At 37.5% G+C, this 18,945-nt stretch overlaps 1 protein-coding gene across 3 annotated transcripts in view; it reads left to right on the forward strand.

The window, feature by feature from the left end:
* UBR3 (ubiquitin protein ligase E3 component n-recognin 3) overlaps positions 1 to 18,945 on the forward strand; it is a 209,644-nt gene that overhangs the window by 121,721 nt on the left and 68,978 nt on the right. For 2 of the 3 annotated variants that reach the window (XM_074967530.1, XM_074967532.1), the window contains 5 exons: positions 9,335 to 9,484; positions 10,026 to 10,159; positions 14,579 to 14,689; positions 16,105 to 16,317; positions 17,227 to 17,363. In XM_074967530.1, coding sequence (XP_074823631.1) covers positions 9,335 to 9,484; positions 10,026 to 10,159; positions 14,579 to 14,689; positions 16,105 to 16,317; positions 17,227 to 17,363 — 745 coding nt within the window. The remainder of the gene's footprint in view (positions 1 to 9,334; positions 9,485 to 10,025; positions 10,160 to 14,578; positions 14,690 to 16,104; positions 16,318 to 17,226; positions 17,364 to 18,945) is intronic. The other variant, XM_074967531.1, reaches the window with a different exon arrangement.

The raw sequence follows: 18,945 nt of genomic DNA on the forward strand, positions 1-18,945 counted from the left end.
CCAGTTTGCCATAGAATTCAGCACTGGAATGCTACAGAGAACAATGCTGTCTTGCCTATACATACAGAATTCAAGACAAGATTTCTTTGTCCTGTGGGAGGAATATTTTTATTTTTGTCTGGTTAGAATATAAATATATTTTTTCATATTCAGAATTGGATGAAGAAGCCCGTTTAAACAGCTTGGAGTTGAGAAGCAAATTATTTATAATCGCATTTTCCCCCTTAAATCATTGTTTTTCCTTCCTTCCTTGTTGTTAGAAAGTGCTTTTCAAAGGGAGGAAGGGTAAACTGCCTTAGGGCTTGACACCAGTATCTCTTTGCAAACGGCTTGCAAAAATTTCCGTTGCTCAGAAAGAGCAAATTGCCCCTAGCCTACAAACTAACCATATTATCTTCTTGATATGTGCAGTCAGTGCCATTCTAGTTGGTGAATGATTCAAACCCTGTAGCAAATGTTTTCACTATTGGGTTAACAATGCAGTTTGCTATATGAGAAACAAACAATGGCTTCAGAGTTAAATAAAAGGAGTACTTGTGGCACCTTAGAGACTAACCAATTTATTTGAGCATAAGCTTTCGTGAGCTACAGCTCACTTACTGTCCTTGGAAATGTATTTCAGTTAATTTGGTACAGCTTACCTTGTTTCAGTGAAGTCTTGTTGATGGTAATAGGAGATATTTTATGCTTAATATATTACAGGCACCCAAAGAAAATGATGTTGAATATAAAGAATAATTTTCAGATTTAAAAGTACCTAGACACTTGGTTTTTTATGTAGCCAACATTGTTTTAATACCATCCTAGAAGCTAGACAATGTCAGTTCACATATTTTTAAAATTATTCAAAGCTAAGATTCTCTATATATTTCTTCTTTACAGCACTTTACAGTCATTGACTAATATAAAGGATTTGGGTAAGGAGGCACAGCACTTCAACAAAAGCTCCAAATAAATAACTACTTAAAACTTTTTAAACAAAATATTGTCAGTGAACATACAGTTCATCAACTCACTTCAACAGGAGTAGCTACTACTAAAAGGAAATAACCAAACCATTGCTCACCTTACAATATAAGCCTTGTGAAGTTATACAACTGTGGTTCCATGGAAGAAGGAATGAATTACCTAGATCCTATCTAATTCACTAATGATCTTCAGCTCCTCAGCTACACCTAAAAAATGATAGGAAGGAAAAGAGAACATCACTGGTAGAATTAAAATAAAATTACCTAAATACTAGAGATAGAAACCAATCAACTCAATTGAATATTATATAAAAAAAATTATAAATGTCTAACAAGACATGAATAACTTATGACAGACTACACAAGACATTTCTGCATTATTATTTTCACTATTTATACATTAAAACAAATAGGTATGGTGTTAAAAAGTATACTGAATATTAAACTTGCATATAAATTCCATCTGTCGTAAAACCCTGAGTTTTATTGCATCTGAGTGAACGACCTCCAAGTGAAATCCAAAATGGATAACTGAAATCCAAGTACTTCTGAACCGTTTGAATACCACAGTCCTTATTGCACATTCATAAGATATAGTAGTAACGTGTTTTGATGGTAGGGGTGTGGGGAGGAATCTCTATCGATCTCCAGTGTCTTGAGTGAGAAACGTGGTTGTCTGGATGCAGCACAAGTTCAGCTGGGAGCATGTGATTAGAATTAAGGTAATGAGAGGGTAGATTGCTCAATAGAGAGGAAGTGGGAAAACGGGAAGGCTGGGACAAGAAGGAACATAGGAATACGCACCCCACTTATTGCCAGGCATCCTAAACCTCCTTCACCGCTAGTGATATGGCTCTTTTCAGTTCACCGTCAGCATCCTGTTCCAGTCATGCACCCTGTGCCCATCCTCTTTCCAGTTGCAAAACTCTATTCTGTGATATAAGCCACAGCCTGAATTTGCTCTTCCAAACTACCAAAATCCTTTCAGTTCTCCTAATCCCCCTCAGAATATTCTTCTAACCCTCCTTTCTACCAAACAAGTTACACTTTCCTCCTCCCTATGTTTATTTTAAGATTGTGGTCCCAGGTTTGTTACTATACTGTCATCTTATAACAGTATTGTAAAGCCAGAAGTTGATGGTATACTTTAAAAAATGCCCTTCTGATATAGACCCAAAATTACTTTTATCTGGTTAGTTAACTGCAAAAGACATGCTTAATTACCTGCAACTACTGTGTCACCAATAAATACACCTCTCTTTTCTTCAAATGTAAATATGTGTAACCTGGGTTAATTCTTTGGAGTTTTAGGCTAATGGAACAGTATTTGTGAATTTTGTTCTTGGACAGTGCAGTCTCAGAAACCATAAGTACAGTGTGTGGAGCTTACATAGATGATGCTTTTTTAGCAGAAAACTTGACTTCAGCTCAGAGGCTAACTGGGACAATTAATTTAGGCTGAACCAGCAATCTTAAGTACGGTCTTGTCTGTTTAAACAAAAATCTTGTCTTGGTTTAATGATTACTATTGAGGTTTTGTATCCTCACCCGTTTTTCCTTCAGTGTCAGTCAGGAAATTGCCTTCTCATTTGAATAGTAAGTAGTCTTCTGGATTCAAAGATCTAGCCCCATTGTATTTAATTCTTTATTTTATTTTATTTTATTTTATTTTTTTAAATAGTGGCTAAAAGAGCCCTGCATCACATCTAAAAGTTTGTGGAGTAAGCCTACTTTTGGTCATTTGCATTCTTAAATCCAGGCAAATGTGTTTTTGATCCTGTTCCCCACATGCAATGAGGAAGTAAGAAACAATGTTGGCACACATCACCGTGTCTTGAAGCTGTGGCTCTGAAATTTTTTAAAGTAATATCTATATTTTACATTTGAAATTTATGCTAGTTTTATTTTCATTTTTTAAAGACAAATTTTATTGAGAAATAGATTATCATAGTGTGGATACAAGTACCAGATGTTGACACTTGTCCCTGCAAGCAACTGTAAAATGAGCGAACCCTGGAGTAAAATATTTTTGTTATGTTCATGCAATGTGCAAATATATATATATTTTTCAATAATCTGCCTGAACCCTGACATCCAAATTGTGCACTAATTCATCTGGCTGATTTTTGTGCTAATCGGAGGGAAGCAGAGCCTAAATAAATCAAATGCATAACTTTTTTTGTGTTACAGTATATTGCTGAAAATTGTTGAACAAATACTGCTAAATCTAGACTATTTTAATTTCCTGTTTATATTAAAAATTGCATGTTAGGGAATTGAGAACTTTGAAGGAAATAATAAAAGGCGAAAATGCTCTCAGATAGCCTTATATGGTTTTAATTCACTGGAAGAGTTAAAAATGAAGAGACAAGGCTGACCATTTCTCAGAAACTGGGGCAATCGAAATTGCATCCGTCATCATGACTGACAAGCAGAATGCAATAAGTGTCTTGAAAAGTATTAGCTGAAAAGGCAAAAAACCTGCTTACACCAAACTAACACAGAGGTTGGTAGCACACATTATACAAGAGCTGTGAACAATATAGGTTACATCTGGGATGTGCCAGTATGTGCTGTATTGAAAGTGATATTTTTTTTAAAGCTGACAGTATTGAGAAAGCAGGAACACTTCGCTTATTTCCTTTCCACACACCTCTGGCTTTAGGAGATGAGGGATATTGTAAAACAACAACAACAAAAAGAATCTAAAACAACCCCAAAGCCCTGGCCAGTCAGCCATTGTTTAGAATGGCACCGAAAATATTGAAAATTAAAAATAACTTTAGTGTTGCTGTTTCCCCCTTATGATAAGAGATGTCACAAACACTTTCTCTGATAGCTAATGTATAATGGAGTACTTTGAATTTCAGAGTGGGGGAAAAATATTTGAAATTTATACAGTTTGCTTTTCATTTCATCAGGCTGCCACTAGATGGTGATAAATGTTTGCACAATTTTAATAACCATAGGCTAATAAGGATTGCAAGGAAACTGTTTTTCATAAAGTGATTTAGCTCTCTGCTAATATATGGAAAAATCATATTGCAATGATATTCATTAAGTGCACATACACATTAATAATCAGCACATTGTGGCCTCCTTTCCCATTGTAATTTTAGCTCCCAACAACTTAAAATATCTTCCTTTTGTGACAATTGATGATTTATTTTTATACAGTAGGTGTTTTAAGCTGCATTTAGAGTTGGAAATGTTTATACTATTTTTTGTATAAATTAGAGATAAATGGGAAGTGAGCTACTTTCACACCACACTCTTTATGGACATTTGATAAATATCTGACTTATGAATTGGTGTACTGGGTATTATGACAATAAACACCAGTTCTGAATGTGCTATTCTGTTTCCCAGGGTGGTGCTTGGTGACTGACAGTGTTGTGATTTCACTTACGGATGTGCTATTTTCACCTCTTCCTTTAGCAAAGTTCTAAAATACAACTGCTGTTGGGAGGATTATCATATCCTCAGCTTTCCTGGAGGAAAGTGGTTACCTCTATGTTTGCTGATAACCGTTTGTGTGATATCCCAAATCGTGTCAAGAAGGTCCGTCTGTTGTATGAAGTAAATATTATTGCATACTTCACACAGTCTTCACTCTGAGAGTCCCTTTTAAAGAAACAAATAACCAGATACTGAATATTATTATATCTGTTTGTGATCTAAACAAATCTACAATCTTCGCAATAACTTCCAAGTCTGTAGTCTATGGAAATTCATAGATTTTCAGCAAGGAAATTCAGATATTTAAGTTTAAGTAAAAGGTAATACAAAGTCATTTCAGAATACAGTAGGAAGGAATCATGAGCCTTCCTTTTGTACTTCAGAAACTTTCATGATACATCCATCAAAAAGATGAAGAAGGGAAGAAAACCATCCTGGAAATCAATAGAACTGGGGGCATAATTTACAAATGAACAGAAAGGTCGTTTGATAATTATAAGAATGATTTCAATGATTACATTATGTGACTAGACTAAATATAATTTTTATCATTATTTTGCTGCTAGAGAAATGGTACAGCCAAATTAATATAAACACCTCAGGTGGAACTGCTGTGTTCAAGAATATAAATATTGAAGGTTATCATTTTCATTTAACATTAAAATGAATGATTGTGGAATGAATACCTATTAAAGTAATATTTTGGAAATGATGGTTTTTTCCATCCTGTAACTTGTATTGATTTTAGTGCTGTTAGAAAGCCGCCTTAATGAAAATGGTTTTATTGCTGTTTACGCTTCTAAGCAACCCTATTCTAAATACTGATATTTCTAAATATGTGTGCCTAAAGCAGGATATGTAAACTTCACTTGTATTCTGTATTTACATGTTGTAAATTTTCTCACCTGAGAGAGGAGACTGGTCCTGGGCTAAAATAGTTTGAGTGCTTCTTGGAGGGATGCACCCAATGAGCAGTGATGGGAAATTACACCTTCACAACTGGGCCTCTGACTTATGGAGTCCCACAGGGACTGATTCTCTCTCCAGTCCTCTCAGCATCTGCATGCATCCACTAAAGGGACTGACATGGACTAACATGCCAGCAGTATGCAGATGACACACACCTCTACCTATTCTTTATCCGTGCGACCATACCATTACCATCAAGTTGACCACAGGAACTTATAACCATCACACCATAACCACCACTACATTCTGCTCTAAGTGCCAGGCACTCTTCTATGACCTTGATTTCTCTAACAAACATAGAAATATGTAAATGTGTGTGTTGTGTGTGTACATTATAATATATTTTGAAAAAGTAAAAGAAAAGAAAAAACGCTGCACTGCACGTGTTTCCTTCTAGCAAGAAGGATGAGAGAATGTGACATGTGACAGATGTTAGTTACGCTACTGGAAGGCTCAGATACTATAGCATTGAGCATGGTGTAGGAACCCAAGAAACTTTATAGATTAGAATACTGTATGAAAGCAGGATCAGTATGCTGTTTTTAAACGTTTATAAATACTTATATTAAAACCATGTTTTTAAACCTTACTCCAAGCAAAAGCTTCTTCAGTAAGGACTTTTTAGATGCCAACTATCAACTTCATATTCGGCTGTTTTTGCTGAATGGTTAACTTTTCTTTTACAATGCAAAAGTGTGTTGTGTTTTGTTTTTGTTTTACTTTCCCATAACTCAAAAATGACTTCAAACATCCACCATCATCTGTAGGAAGAGACTAAGCATGGAAAATGCAGTCCAAATCTGAATTTCATGAGAAAGTTACGAGCAAATGAAAACAGAGTTATGGTGAAAACTGTCTTGCCCTTTACTATAATAGACACTATTCGTGACCACTGTCATACTTCAGACATTTCAGTTGAGAGGCCTGCACTAATACTTAGAATGCAAAAAGACAGTTTTGTTTTTGTTTATTGCTTGATGGTGGATGGGTCACTGTCCTTGGAGCACTTTTAAATAATAAACATTTCTGTTTTTAAGCAGTATCTATTGAAAAATGTAGCTTGTAATTTTTGCAGATATGCTTGTTTCACCTTCTGTTACACAGATCCACCATACTCAGTAGGCCACTGAGAATATTGTTAAACTCTGAAAATAGCTCTGTTCAATCTGTGATCAGCGAAAGGACTTGACGTTACTGAGGGAGAGGGGAGGAAGGTTAGAATAATCATCAGGCTTCCATTTGAGTTCCAGAGATATACAAGGAAAACCAAAGAGGCAGCCAGGTTTTGGCTTACTGAAAATCTCATCAACACTCTGTAAAAATGCTTTCTTCCTCATGACTTAAAAAATTTTGTTGTACAATGACTAGATCAGCAATTCCATATTTCAGTAAGGAAGATTAAAGTCCAGGTTAGTTTTAGCTTTAAAGATTTTTGAAACAATTCATAGCCATTTTTTGCAAACTTGTTCCGTTTAAGGAAGAATTTCATGCTATCCTTCAAATAGTGTCAGTACAAGTTTGCTCTTCTGGGTGCATGTGAGCCCTTTACATTGAAGTTTGAACCCTCTAGAAGATTAATGACTATTGGAGCAGCATTCATGGTTCTGTGCAGTAGTAAATGTTCAGTGCAAGATGTTAAGATGCTGTTTTCTCAAGACCTCTCTCTCTCTCTTTTATTTTTCCCCCCTTTCCAGTCTATGGAGAAATGAGTTCAGAATTCTCTCTGCTTCTCCTGCTATTATGTTTGGCTGTTTTTATTCTCCAATTTCAAAACTCCAGCTCTTGTTTGTATAGAGTTAGCGTTGTTAATTTACTGAAATGTTGGAGTTGGTGGTGCGTTGTTGTCTCAGTCCTGTTGATGTCATCAAGTCCAGTTGGTCTTTGCTTTCATTTAGAGTCCCTGTGTGAGATTCAGTGCTGCACATCTAAGAGGCGCAGTACAAAACTAGCTGCCCAGGGACTGGCTAAAGTGGCTTTACGTCAGCTTTGTGCCCTCCCAATAATGGGCTGCTTTGGGACCTCAAGAAACTTTCAGCTGACCTTAGATAGCCCTGGGAGCTGCCTGATGGGCAGTAGCGCTGCATAGAATCTCCACTGCTCTGCGTGATCCTTCCCTGCCCTGAACATGCGCCTCCTGCTCCTAGCTTGAAATGGTGTCCATATAAGGCAGCCTTATAGCTGTCATAAGCAGTGTCTGTGCCAGCTGCAGCCAGGGCTTTTTGGCCCCCTTTATGCTGCTCTGGCCCTTTTAGCTTGCGTAAAGGGGCTGGAGCAGGTGTGAAGATCTCTCCCCCTCTGTAAATCCATCTCCCATGGCCGAGTCCAGTTAAAAACAAAACAGAAAAAACTCTGTTTCAACTGTGCCCATCTTGTAAGGGCAAGATGTGGATCACAAACACCCTGAAGCAACTGGTATAGGGTCGCCTGCCTGGGAGATACTCAATCTTCACTTTTAAGCCAGTAAGGACTATCAGTTCTATTTTTAGTCCTCCTATTTAGAGGAGACATTGAGAGCCTCTGACAGATTTTGGCTCTCTGGTTTTGGCCTTAAGCCTAGTCAGATTTAATCTATTAGACATATCAATGAATCATATTCCTGTCCAAGGATTTTTTTTGTCCAGACTTCTGACAGTCAAAAGGTTCCTTTAAAAAAAAAAAATAATGGCCATACTTTTCTACGTGTGTGTGAAACTCCACTTGTATTTAGTTTAATAAATTGATAACAAGTCACTAGGAGAGATTTCACTGTCTATATCAATAAAAACTCCAGGCAAGATTTTCAAACCTAGGAGCTTGGAGGTATAGTAGACTCCTAATTTCATATTTAGGCATCTAAATAAGTGGCCTGACTTTCAGAAGTGCTGAGCACCTGCCAGTCCCACAGTGGGAGTTGCATGTGCTGAGCATCTTTGAAAATCAGGCTTTTATTTAGGTGCCTAAAATTAGGCACGTAAGTTTTAAATGTTTTGATTTATATCCTGAAAAGCAATAATATCCACTAAGAGAGTCCGTGATATCCAGATCCTGATGTCTGTCACTCTTTACATAGTGTTGCATAGCAGCAAATGGTTTTATGACTGCACCTCCATATTTTTACATTTGGTCTTCTCTACATTCCATCTGAACCTATATTTACATGTATTTCCCCTTAAATTACATTTGTTACTGGAGAAAGCCACATTGAACAGTTTAGATGTTAAAAGGCCCCAAATAATCTTGATAAAAGCTTAAATATTTTCTAAACTACCTATTTGTTTGTGATGTATAAAGACAATCTGGGGGAACGTCAAACTTTTATACAAACCAGTTATGCCCTTGCAGGTTTATCAGTGCCCACTGACTCTAAAGCAATTTCTGCAGCTCTTCTTGGGTATGTGTGCATCCCTGAGATATGCCAGGCTGCTACCTTGAAGTGCATTCACGCACGTACAAACACTTCACAGATCAGTCCTGATACCTTTATTTAACTAGCTCTCCTCAGCTCCGCCCCCTTAAAGTGTGTTTATTGCTGATTTCCCACGATCTTCAGAATTTATTCTGACACTAATTAGAGATAGAAAAGGTTACTTACCAGTAACTGATTTCAATGGATATGGATTCACACTCATCACCCTTCATCGCTGCTCTTCAGAGTTTTTTATGTAGAATCTAAGTAGGTGGAAGAAACCGGCATCTCAGAGCTAAGGCTCTTTATAAGTTTGAAGTGAAACTTCAGTTCTGTGAGGGAGTATTCTTTGCTTTTCTACAGTGTTTTGGCTCTAGTGTACAGTCTGCATGTGCACCCATTCTACTTGAAGTATCAGGGTTAGTTGTAAGTAGTCATCTGTGTTTTTTGATGATATCCTATCTGGGAATAGGATTAATGACATTTTATCTGGATCCATATGCAAGATGTTTGTTGCATCATAATTATTCCATAACTTGTCTGTTTTTCTTAGAACCGCCAGATGCTGATATTGCTATGGAGATAGCCACATCAGAACAGCATGTTTCTGAGGCTGTGTATGATTGTGTTATTTGTGGACAGAGTGGCCCTTCCACTGAAGATCGACCTACAGGACTAGTTGTGCTTTTACAAGCCTCTTCAGGTATGAAAAGGGGATTATTGGAAGAGCCAGTGTTCCAGGAGTCCTTGACAACATAAACCCCATGTTGTTAAGGTGCCTCATGGAGCCTGGGCAAGGGGATGAGGGAGACATGCTTCCATATGGATGGTCCTTGCATCATGCAGATCTGTAGGTTTAAAGAGCTAAACACTTAGCCGCTTCTGTGGGGCTGGAGATGAGAAGGAGGCTCGTCCTGTTCACTCTCCCGATCCTCCAAATCCTCTTGAATAATCCCAAAGGAAAACCTCCTGATGGGAGCGTAGGAACCTGGTATTAAAGGAAAAATGTAAAAACTAGCAGTATGTACCTACTCCATCAGAGCATAGAGCAAAAGGCATTATTTTCACAATGTAGTTTTTCTTTAATTTTGCCCTATGATTTCTGTTAGCAACAGAAACAAAACTTTTTATCTGACAAATATGGTTATATCTACAGTTTCCTGGGGTAATTTTCATTTAATCTTTTTTCATTGGGCATATATCATTGTCCATTTTACTCTTGCTCATCTTTTTTCTATGTATAGTTTTAGGGCAATGTCGCAATAGCACTGAGCCAAAGAAATTACCTACTAGTGAAGAGGAGCAAATATACCCTTCGGATACATGTGCAGCAGTACATGATGTTAGGCTTACAACATTACAGCGGTACTTTAAAGATGTAAGTATTGATACAGGGCAGTACTATCATCTCTAAAAGTGCTGTGTAAAAACATGAATTGAATTACCAGTTGTATAATAATTGTGCTCAGTGTATATAGAATTGGTTTTCCTGACTTTATTTCTGCATCTGAAAAATTAATTGAAGTAAAATTGGTGTAAGGTATTTAAATTTGATAAGCTCCTTGGTTTTTAAATTTAGGGCCTAATTCCCCTGGTGCAGGTTATTCTGCATAGGTCAGTGGAAACTCTGCAAGCTAAAATTTTCATACAATATCATTGCAATACTGGAATAGTGGATGTCATTTCAAAAGATAGTGTGGCTAGGGGAATGAGACTTGGTTTGCAATAATAGAGACCTCAGTTCTATTTCCAGTTCTGGTAGAAGTGACCTTTTTCATCCTCCCCAGTTATTTTTTCTGCAGAATGAAAGAATGATAGTTGTCTACCGAGGGTAAAGATATAATGCCTGGTTAATAGGAGTACACTGAAATATTAACAGGGATCAAAACAAGAAGAGACTTGAACTCATGGTTCTCTGATGGCCAGCCAACTGCACTTTCCCCGGATGACTGGGTATGCTTTCTCTGTGTCGCAGCTCCAGCCTGGGTTCTGCACACAGTTGCTGTGACATTCTGTGCTTTGCTCCTAGCAGCCCAGTTCACCTCCTCATAAAACCAAAACCAATGTCTAATAACTTATTAATTGTTAGGTTTTGGAGCTGGTTCTTGGTACTGAACACTATATCTCAGCAGGGCTAGCCCAGTGATAACTTATGTAGAGACAGCCTATAGTTTTATCCTTGTCGCTGTACAAACAATTATTGTAAAAGAGTGAAAATTTAAAAAAAAGATCATTTGCTGGGGAGAGGGTTGCATCTCCGAATCCTGGGATTAAATGGCCCCAGATCTGCAGCACAAATGCTACTCTGGGCCCTCTGCTGGCATACCAGTTTTCAAACTGATCTAACTAGACACGTGAAGCTTAGAACACTGAAACTCTGGTTTTAAACAGAAAAGTCGCTGTCATCTTAACTCTAATGTGACTTGTGGCAGCCCCATGATGTGCTCATAACACATTCAGTTTCTAAACAGAAAACTGAAATCAGCCAACTTCTGGCAGCTTGTCTGATTGTATGCAGTAGAAGGTTAGTAGTCTGCTTTGAATTTTCAATTTGTTTTGATATAGGTGTTTAAATCCGTCAGGAAAACTTTCCTGAACAAACAGATCTTCTACTAAAAGTATCCATAGATTGATTTTAATTTTTTGGCATTGAGTTGGCATTATATCATTTAGATGTTACCTTTCATTTCATGATGCTATTTTGTCAACCCTAGCATAATATACTTGTGCTATAGATACCCACCAAAGAATGACAGTAATGCACTTACTTTGACCTGTTGCAATTAATAATATATTGCTTTTGTCAAGCTCAGAAGGAGACCTGTTAACAAACCAAAACTTGGTTAATATAACTGTCGGTCTTAGTCTGGCAGTTTTTCAAACTGCTAGTGGACAGTTATTCCCCAGTGAAGTGTTTTTAAAAAATGTATATAATCTTAATCTCTATGCTTTTCTCATGATACAAATATCAGGGGATTTCATTAAAAGTGTATTTTATTTAAACTTGACCTTATGGAAGTGTAACTTCATGATCAATCAGATTTCTTCCTTCCTGTGAGGCTACATTGAGTGTTTGTAAAATAATCTAAAAGATACTATAATGACTCAGTGGCTTAATACTTTCTGCTCTAAAAAACTCTGTTTCCAATTCAGACATTAGTTGGATTAGTTGTTTCTGCTTTCAAGTTTCTAGATCACTACTGTGCTAAAAATGTCTCTGTATGAAAGAACAAATCCTTAAATTTCTTATTGGCATAAAAACAGAAACATCTGTTAGTGTCTTGAGTGGCCTGTTCCACTGAGCTAAGCAATAAGAAATCCTTTTGTTGATCAGCTGTGCCCTCAGCAGTAGGTGTCCTTCCCGTAATGACAAGCACTGCAGAAGGTTTCAGGAGATGGAAGGATGATTTTACTTATTTGTGAAAATTGTTTGTAAGATACAAAATAGGATCCATACTCTTCCACTTGAAGAAAAACATAAACACTGTTTCAAAAGCCATATACTAAATAGTGCAAAAGAAGGTCATTTTAATTTTTTTCTTAAAGTTTTACATTTTTTGGCTGAAATTTGGTGTATTTGCTCAGTCAGGGAAAAATGGCTGAGCTATTTTTAAGAATGGAAAGAGTGTGTGTGTGTGGGGGGGAGAGAAATAGTGTTTTTTCAACTGTGGGAAAATTTAAAAGAAATAACCAACCCACAACTCTAGACCCTTAGAAGCTGTTAGAATCTTGAAATTTGGCAGATCCCTAGTTCATTTATTGGTCCTTTGTTGTTTACACATGTTATGGTAAAAATTCTGTTCTGATTTATTGAAGTTAAAAATGTTTATAAATCTTACTTTGTGTATTCACACCGATTACTGTCATATGACAAAACTAACAATCTGCCAACTTTCCAGTGGCACTTCATGTGCATGTGTATTTATCAGTTGTGTGCAGACTTCCAGTGAATAGGCACTCTAACTATTATAAGGGATTTTCACATGCACACATAAGAAAGTTTAATGGAATTTCAATTTTAACAGGTAGGGAGATTGTGGAACATGGTCTGGTAAGGTGCATGTGGAAGGAAGCAGGACTTCAAAGAAGCCTTTTGTTTGTGTGACGCCCTGTACCTTATTCACTGCATAAAATCCACATCTCACTCAGGAGCAGGAATTTTTCTTGATAGATTTTTTCAGAGGTGTTTATTATTTTATGATTGTCTCACAACTATTAATGAATTTGTCCTAATGTAATTTCAGTTCAGTACAGGTAAGAATGTGATATCACCATTTCATATGGGAGAATTGAGGCATAGAGAGATTGTTATTTGATGAAGATCTGTGGGTGAACTAGCAATAAAATCTACATCTCTTGATTATCCTTCCTCTTTCTGTGGACTCCTGCCTTATTCGCTATATGGACCATCCCATTTATGTAATAAGTGCTGCAGACACCAGTCTCTCTGGCTGCAAACAATGAGCTTTCTCAGTGAATGAGGCTCATTATATAGCGACTCATCCTAGTTCGCTATATAATCTCACTTGATTCACCACCCAATCTGTCCCTCAATCAGTTGGGGGCCAGCAGGAAGAAGAAAGACTGTGTTATGGTTAAGGTGGTAGATTCAGGCCTTGGAGAGCTATAAAATGTTAGAGATCAAATTGGAGCAGGTAAAATAGAAGAATGTTCTATATGTTCACATGCAGGAAAAGAGAGGTGTTATACCACCAAAAAAAGCAAACCACCACTATGTTATTTTTACATTGTCCATTACAAATCATTGCAGGGCAAGTCTGTTTTAGGGCTAAAACAGGTATTTTTGCTGATCATTTTTACTGTTCTGTCTTCACTATTAGGACAGGTTTTTTGTATAAATGCAATACATGCATTTTAATTTTGTGATTGAAATTGCAGGTATTATAAAAGTCTCTCATCATAATTCTGTCTGGTTTTCCAGCTGATCATTTCTTGAGTTAGAGTACCATGCACCAAATTGTGTAGTTTTGTGATGTGGCCAAATAGGGTGCTAGGATGATGCCAACAAGCTATGTAAGGCTTTAGACGTGGGCTGAGGTTTGACTTCAGATCTCCACAGCCCAAAAGTTGATACATTGAATTATTATGCCACTTAATGCCTTTTTTCATCTTATACTGTATTCCTGACTGTATTGTTAAGCAGTTAGCAAGAGGATTGAAGTTTTTGAATTGAATTAAAATTGGATAGATATTTAATTATGCAACTGTGGACATTTTATTAATGTACATGATTCATGTTATGTTCAAAGCCTCATCGCATCGTATTGCTCATTCTGAATGAAATACATTGGAGTCAGCTTTTATGAAGCAGGGAAAAGTTTGTAGTTTTACAGCGGAATGGACTTTAAAAGCTCTCTGAATACAGTGAATGCCAGATTCTTTAAAAAAGATTGCTTTGGTGCTGAAATAATATGTAACTTAAGGGAGTGGAGTGTATTAGAAGGTCAGAAATAAAATTGCAAGAACTACATTGTGACACTTACCTTCAATATAACTATGAATGCTCTAACACGGTAAAATCTATGTGAACTCTATATGCATTTTATTCCTCCCTAATTCTGTCACCATCCTGGGAGGCAAACGTTTGCAGTATTATAACTTTAATAAGAGCTTACATTGGGTTTTCAATGCAAAGCACAGCAATAGCTGTATAGTGGAAGGATTATTATAACTAAGCCCTATAAAAGTGGAAGAAATATTTATTGAATAGCACATGTATACATTTTAGCTGGAAATGTCTGTTGAATAACATCATGTACATTTATATTTTTTTAAGAGTTCCTGTCTGCAAGCAGTGTCAATAGGCTGGGAAGGAGGTGTTTACGTACAAACTTGTGGTCATACGTTACACATAGATTGTCATAAATCTTACATGGAATCATTAAGAGTAAGTTGATCTGCAATTCCAAAAGCTGTCTTGTATTGTTTGCACCTGATCTTGCTCCCATTTAAGTCAATGGGAGCTTACAACTAATTTAAATGGAAGCAAGACTGAGTCCTTTTTATTTTCTACATTGATGTGCAAGACTTTTTTTGATCATCTTCCAAATGGTGTACTTTTAACATCTCCTTTTTATTTCATCTTTACATTTTTGTAAAAAATTGATTTTGTATCTAATTATTTTGACCTACCAAAGCAGTTATAAAGAAGAAAAGTTCAACAAGTTAATCTCATTGTTTAAAAATATTGTAATTATGCTATGTATATACTGTATGTCTCGTAAATTTTGGTAGAAAACTGTATTCCCATTTCATGGGTAAAACTTTTTATTTAAACTTGTTCTAACTAGTCAGGGACCCAGAAAGTTACAAAGGTAATTCTGTCAGTTTGCTGGAGACTGTCTCAGTACGGGAACTACCTGTTTGAAGCTCAAATTACACTTAGTCAGCCCTATTCCTGCAGTGCTCTCAGGTGTGGGGATCCGATGAGGCACTTTGTGAAGATGAAAATGGGAAGTTACGTACTGTAACTGAAGCTTCCCCCCCCCCCCCCCATAGCTCCACACTCCTCAATGGACTCTAAAGCAATGTGGAAGAGATTTGTTGTAGTCGAGAGGAACTGAGCCATTCCATCTGGCACGGTGCCCTCCAATGGCTAGGTTCTTGGCCTGTGGACTATAGTGTGAACTAAGCTCAAGAACGTATTTCTCCTGAGACAGTAACTTCAGGTATTTCCCATTACTGATAAGTAAGTTTGCCTTTTGCCAGATGGAGAGTAATAAAGTTAATAAGGGAAACTTTCAAACTCTACGGCAGTTGCTAACAATCAACAATAAAAAATAAACATTAAAAACCACTTTAATCCCCCCACCCCACCCTAGCCGCGCTATTTCCCAGTGATGGAAGGCTGTTGCAATGCCACAGGGTTCTCTGTTGCTGGTCATACCACTCCTTGTTCTGCCTGAAATAACATGAATCAAGCAGAGTAGGAGAAGTCCTCTGGTGAGTGCTTCATGTCCCACCCAGAATTTGTTCAAGCAAATCGGAGTGTCAGTTAGAGCTGATGCAGTCACTGTTTCTGTGGTATGGGAACAACATGAATATCTCTCCTTTAACTGTGTGACATTTTAACTATGGGATTGTCTTGGACATTCTGGAATACTTGTAAATTATAGGGATATCATGAGACAGTCTAAGTAATTAGAGTGCTCTTACAAAATTCAGCGCACATTTGTATCATTTTTGGTTTACAGTTATTTGTAGATGGTCTATATTTTTATCTGTGAGATATTGTCTATGAAATTTCAAGAACACAATTGTGATCTTCACTGAGTTCATATGTATCTCTTTCTTTCTTTAAAGAATGACCAGGTCCTCCAGGGTTTTTCTGTGGACAAAGGAGAATTTACCTGCCCCCTCTGTAGGCAATTTGCAAACAGTGTTCTTCCTTGTTATCCTGGAAACAATGTGGAAAGAAGCCTTTTGCAATGTCATAGTAACAAGAGTATGCAAGATCTTATAAAAGAGGTGGAAGAGCTTCAAGAACATCTGGGAACTTTCCCAGTAAGCATCAGTGTAAGGCAGAGAGATCCTTGTTAATTTGCCTCTACCTTTCAACTTTGTTTCATATTTCTTTCTGTGTTTTATTTAAATTATGAAGCCACATTTTTCCTCCTCTTTCTGTATGGGGAAAATTGTACTATTTTTAATGGATTAAATGTAATCAAAACATTTTAAAGGTTTATACCTTTTATGACATTACCTATTAAAAATAAAAACAGACTTATGATCAAAACATTATTAATCTAAAAGTTTATTTTTGGAATGGTTTTTTCTTATTCCTTTAATTCAATTCATTCTTGTAATTTACATAGAACTGAATCATATTTCATGAAGCTCACTATTTTTTTTCAATGTAAAACATGAATCCCTTGTAACTGGAAGCTATTTAAAGTATGTCAGTTCAGACCATGTAAGATTGTGGATTATTTGTTTTGCAAAGATGACAATTTACGTCTACTCGTACATAATGTAGCTGCTTTATAATGTCATTCAAAAAGATGTAATTAGATCTGTAAAATCATGTTAGTCTTCCAATCTCATAGGAAATACCTCTATTTAAAAGGTATTTCAAAGTAACAATACTTCAGTTTGCTAAGGATTGCAATTTTAAATGTGTTATTTTCAGGTACTTGTTGCACAATCCATATGCCCCATTGACTATACTTTAGGATAGCACAGACTAAAAATTCTATACATTATATAGACAAAACAGTTAAATTGCTTTGTCCATCTCCCTGCGTATTCAGAATATACCTTTCTACTAGACAAAAAAGTACGATAGCAGCTTTTAATACACATTTTTCATATAACCTATAAATGTTCTTGTGTATAGCTATAATGACAATGTTAAGCTTTGTAATTGTGTATTGCTTTTCTCCAGATAAGTAAATTAACCTATTAATGCCTTTTCTTTTTTCGTAGTCTGAAACCAATCTTAGTAAGGAAATGGAATCTGTAATGAAAGATATAAAAAGTACTACCCAGAAGAAGTATACAGACTACAGCAAGACTCCTGGATCACCAGACAATGATTTTCTCTTCATGTATTCTGTAGCTAGGTAGGTCCATTAAGCTGTTTTGACCATTCCTTTTGCATTTGTTATTAGTAATAGTGCCCCAAAAAATCATTAGTAAAACCCACCAAAATCATGAGATTGGCTTAACAATCATGAGATTTAAAAAATAATAAAGTTTGGGTTGTTTTTATTTTCTGTTTTTTCAACATGTAGGGTGCCCTGAAGTAACATTTTTCACTCTAGGACAATCAGGGCTAGAATTTTATGGGGGAGGGGTTGTTTTGTTTTTGTTTTGTTTCTTAATGAATTCTGAGTTTCTCATGTATTCACATAACTCCAACGGCTGGAGCTTTAAGAAAAGCACACATTATTGTGAAACTTGTCATAACATCACTAGTTGTGTGAAGTGAACTATCTGTGTTGGAATGGACCTTATTTAACCCTTGTCTGCTAAGAATAGCCAATCTAATGAGGTGGAGAGATAGGACCCGAGTTCTGCATATCCTCTGAAGGACCACATCTCCATTATCAAGGGACATAACCACCATGTTGGGGCATTGGCTTAGCACTGACTCAAAGGAATGGGATGTCACTTCCTGAATCGTCAACATATCTTCCCATAGGTCATCCATTTATGCGTTGATTGGGCCTGACCCTACTTAATATGGGAGATCTGACTGGCTCTCAACACAAGTTGGTATGGTTACAGAGTGCTGTTCTTAGAGACTTACTTCTGTGGGAAAAGATACAATTAGAGCAAAATAGAATTTGCTAATCAAAAAGCCCGTTTAATTTCTTTCTGAGTCTAGCTCATTCAACATAATATCCTCTTTCCTCCCATGTTACAAAGTTTTCTTTTATGGTACTGCAGCTATTTAGTTTCTGCTTGAGAAATAGGAAAATGTTAAATAGCAATGATGTGACATACTAGTATGAGGACTAGCAAACTTTTCTTGGACAGGCAGGAAGCTCCTCTAGTGTGGCTGAGCAGGTGAAGTTTGACAGAAGAGCAATGGTTTCCACACAATGATGAATAGCTGTACCCTTAGAGCAGTGGTCTCCAACCTTTTTACACACAAGATCACCTTTTGAATTTAAGTGCAACCCAGGATCTACCCTGCCCCTTCCCTGAGTCCCAGCCCCTTCCCCAAAGCCCTGCTCCGCTCACTCCATTCTCCCCTGTTGCTTGCTCTGCCCCATCCTCACTCACTTTCATTGGGTTGGAGTTCGGGAGGGGGTTGCTCTGGGCCGGGGCTGAGGGGTGCGGAGTGTGGGAGCAGGTGAGGGGTGCAAGCTCTGGGAGGAAGTTTGGGTGCAGGAGGGGGCTCCAGGCTGGGGCAGAGTGTAGGGGTGGAGGAGGAGGTATGAGGTGCTGGCTCCGGGAGGGGCTAGGGGTTGGGGTGTGGGCACTTACCTCATGGGCCACGTACCTGGTGGCACTTACCTCAAGGGGCTCCCGGTTGGCGGCCCAGCAGGGCTAAGGCAGGCTCCCTGCCTGTCCCAGTCCCATACAACTCCCAGAAGTGGCCAGCACGCCCCTGTGGCCCCTGGTGGGGGGCACTTGGCTCTGCGTGCTGCTCCTGCCTGCAAGCACCACCCCCACAGCTCCCTTTGGCCACAGTTC

Source organism: Natator depressus, chromosome 11, assembly GCF_965152275.1.
Source record: "Natator depressus isolate rNatDep1 chromosome 11, rNatDep2.hap1, whole genome shotgun sequence".
NCBI classification, from domain to species: Eukaryota; Metazoa; Chordata; order Testudines; family Cheloniidae; genus Natator; species Natator depressus.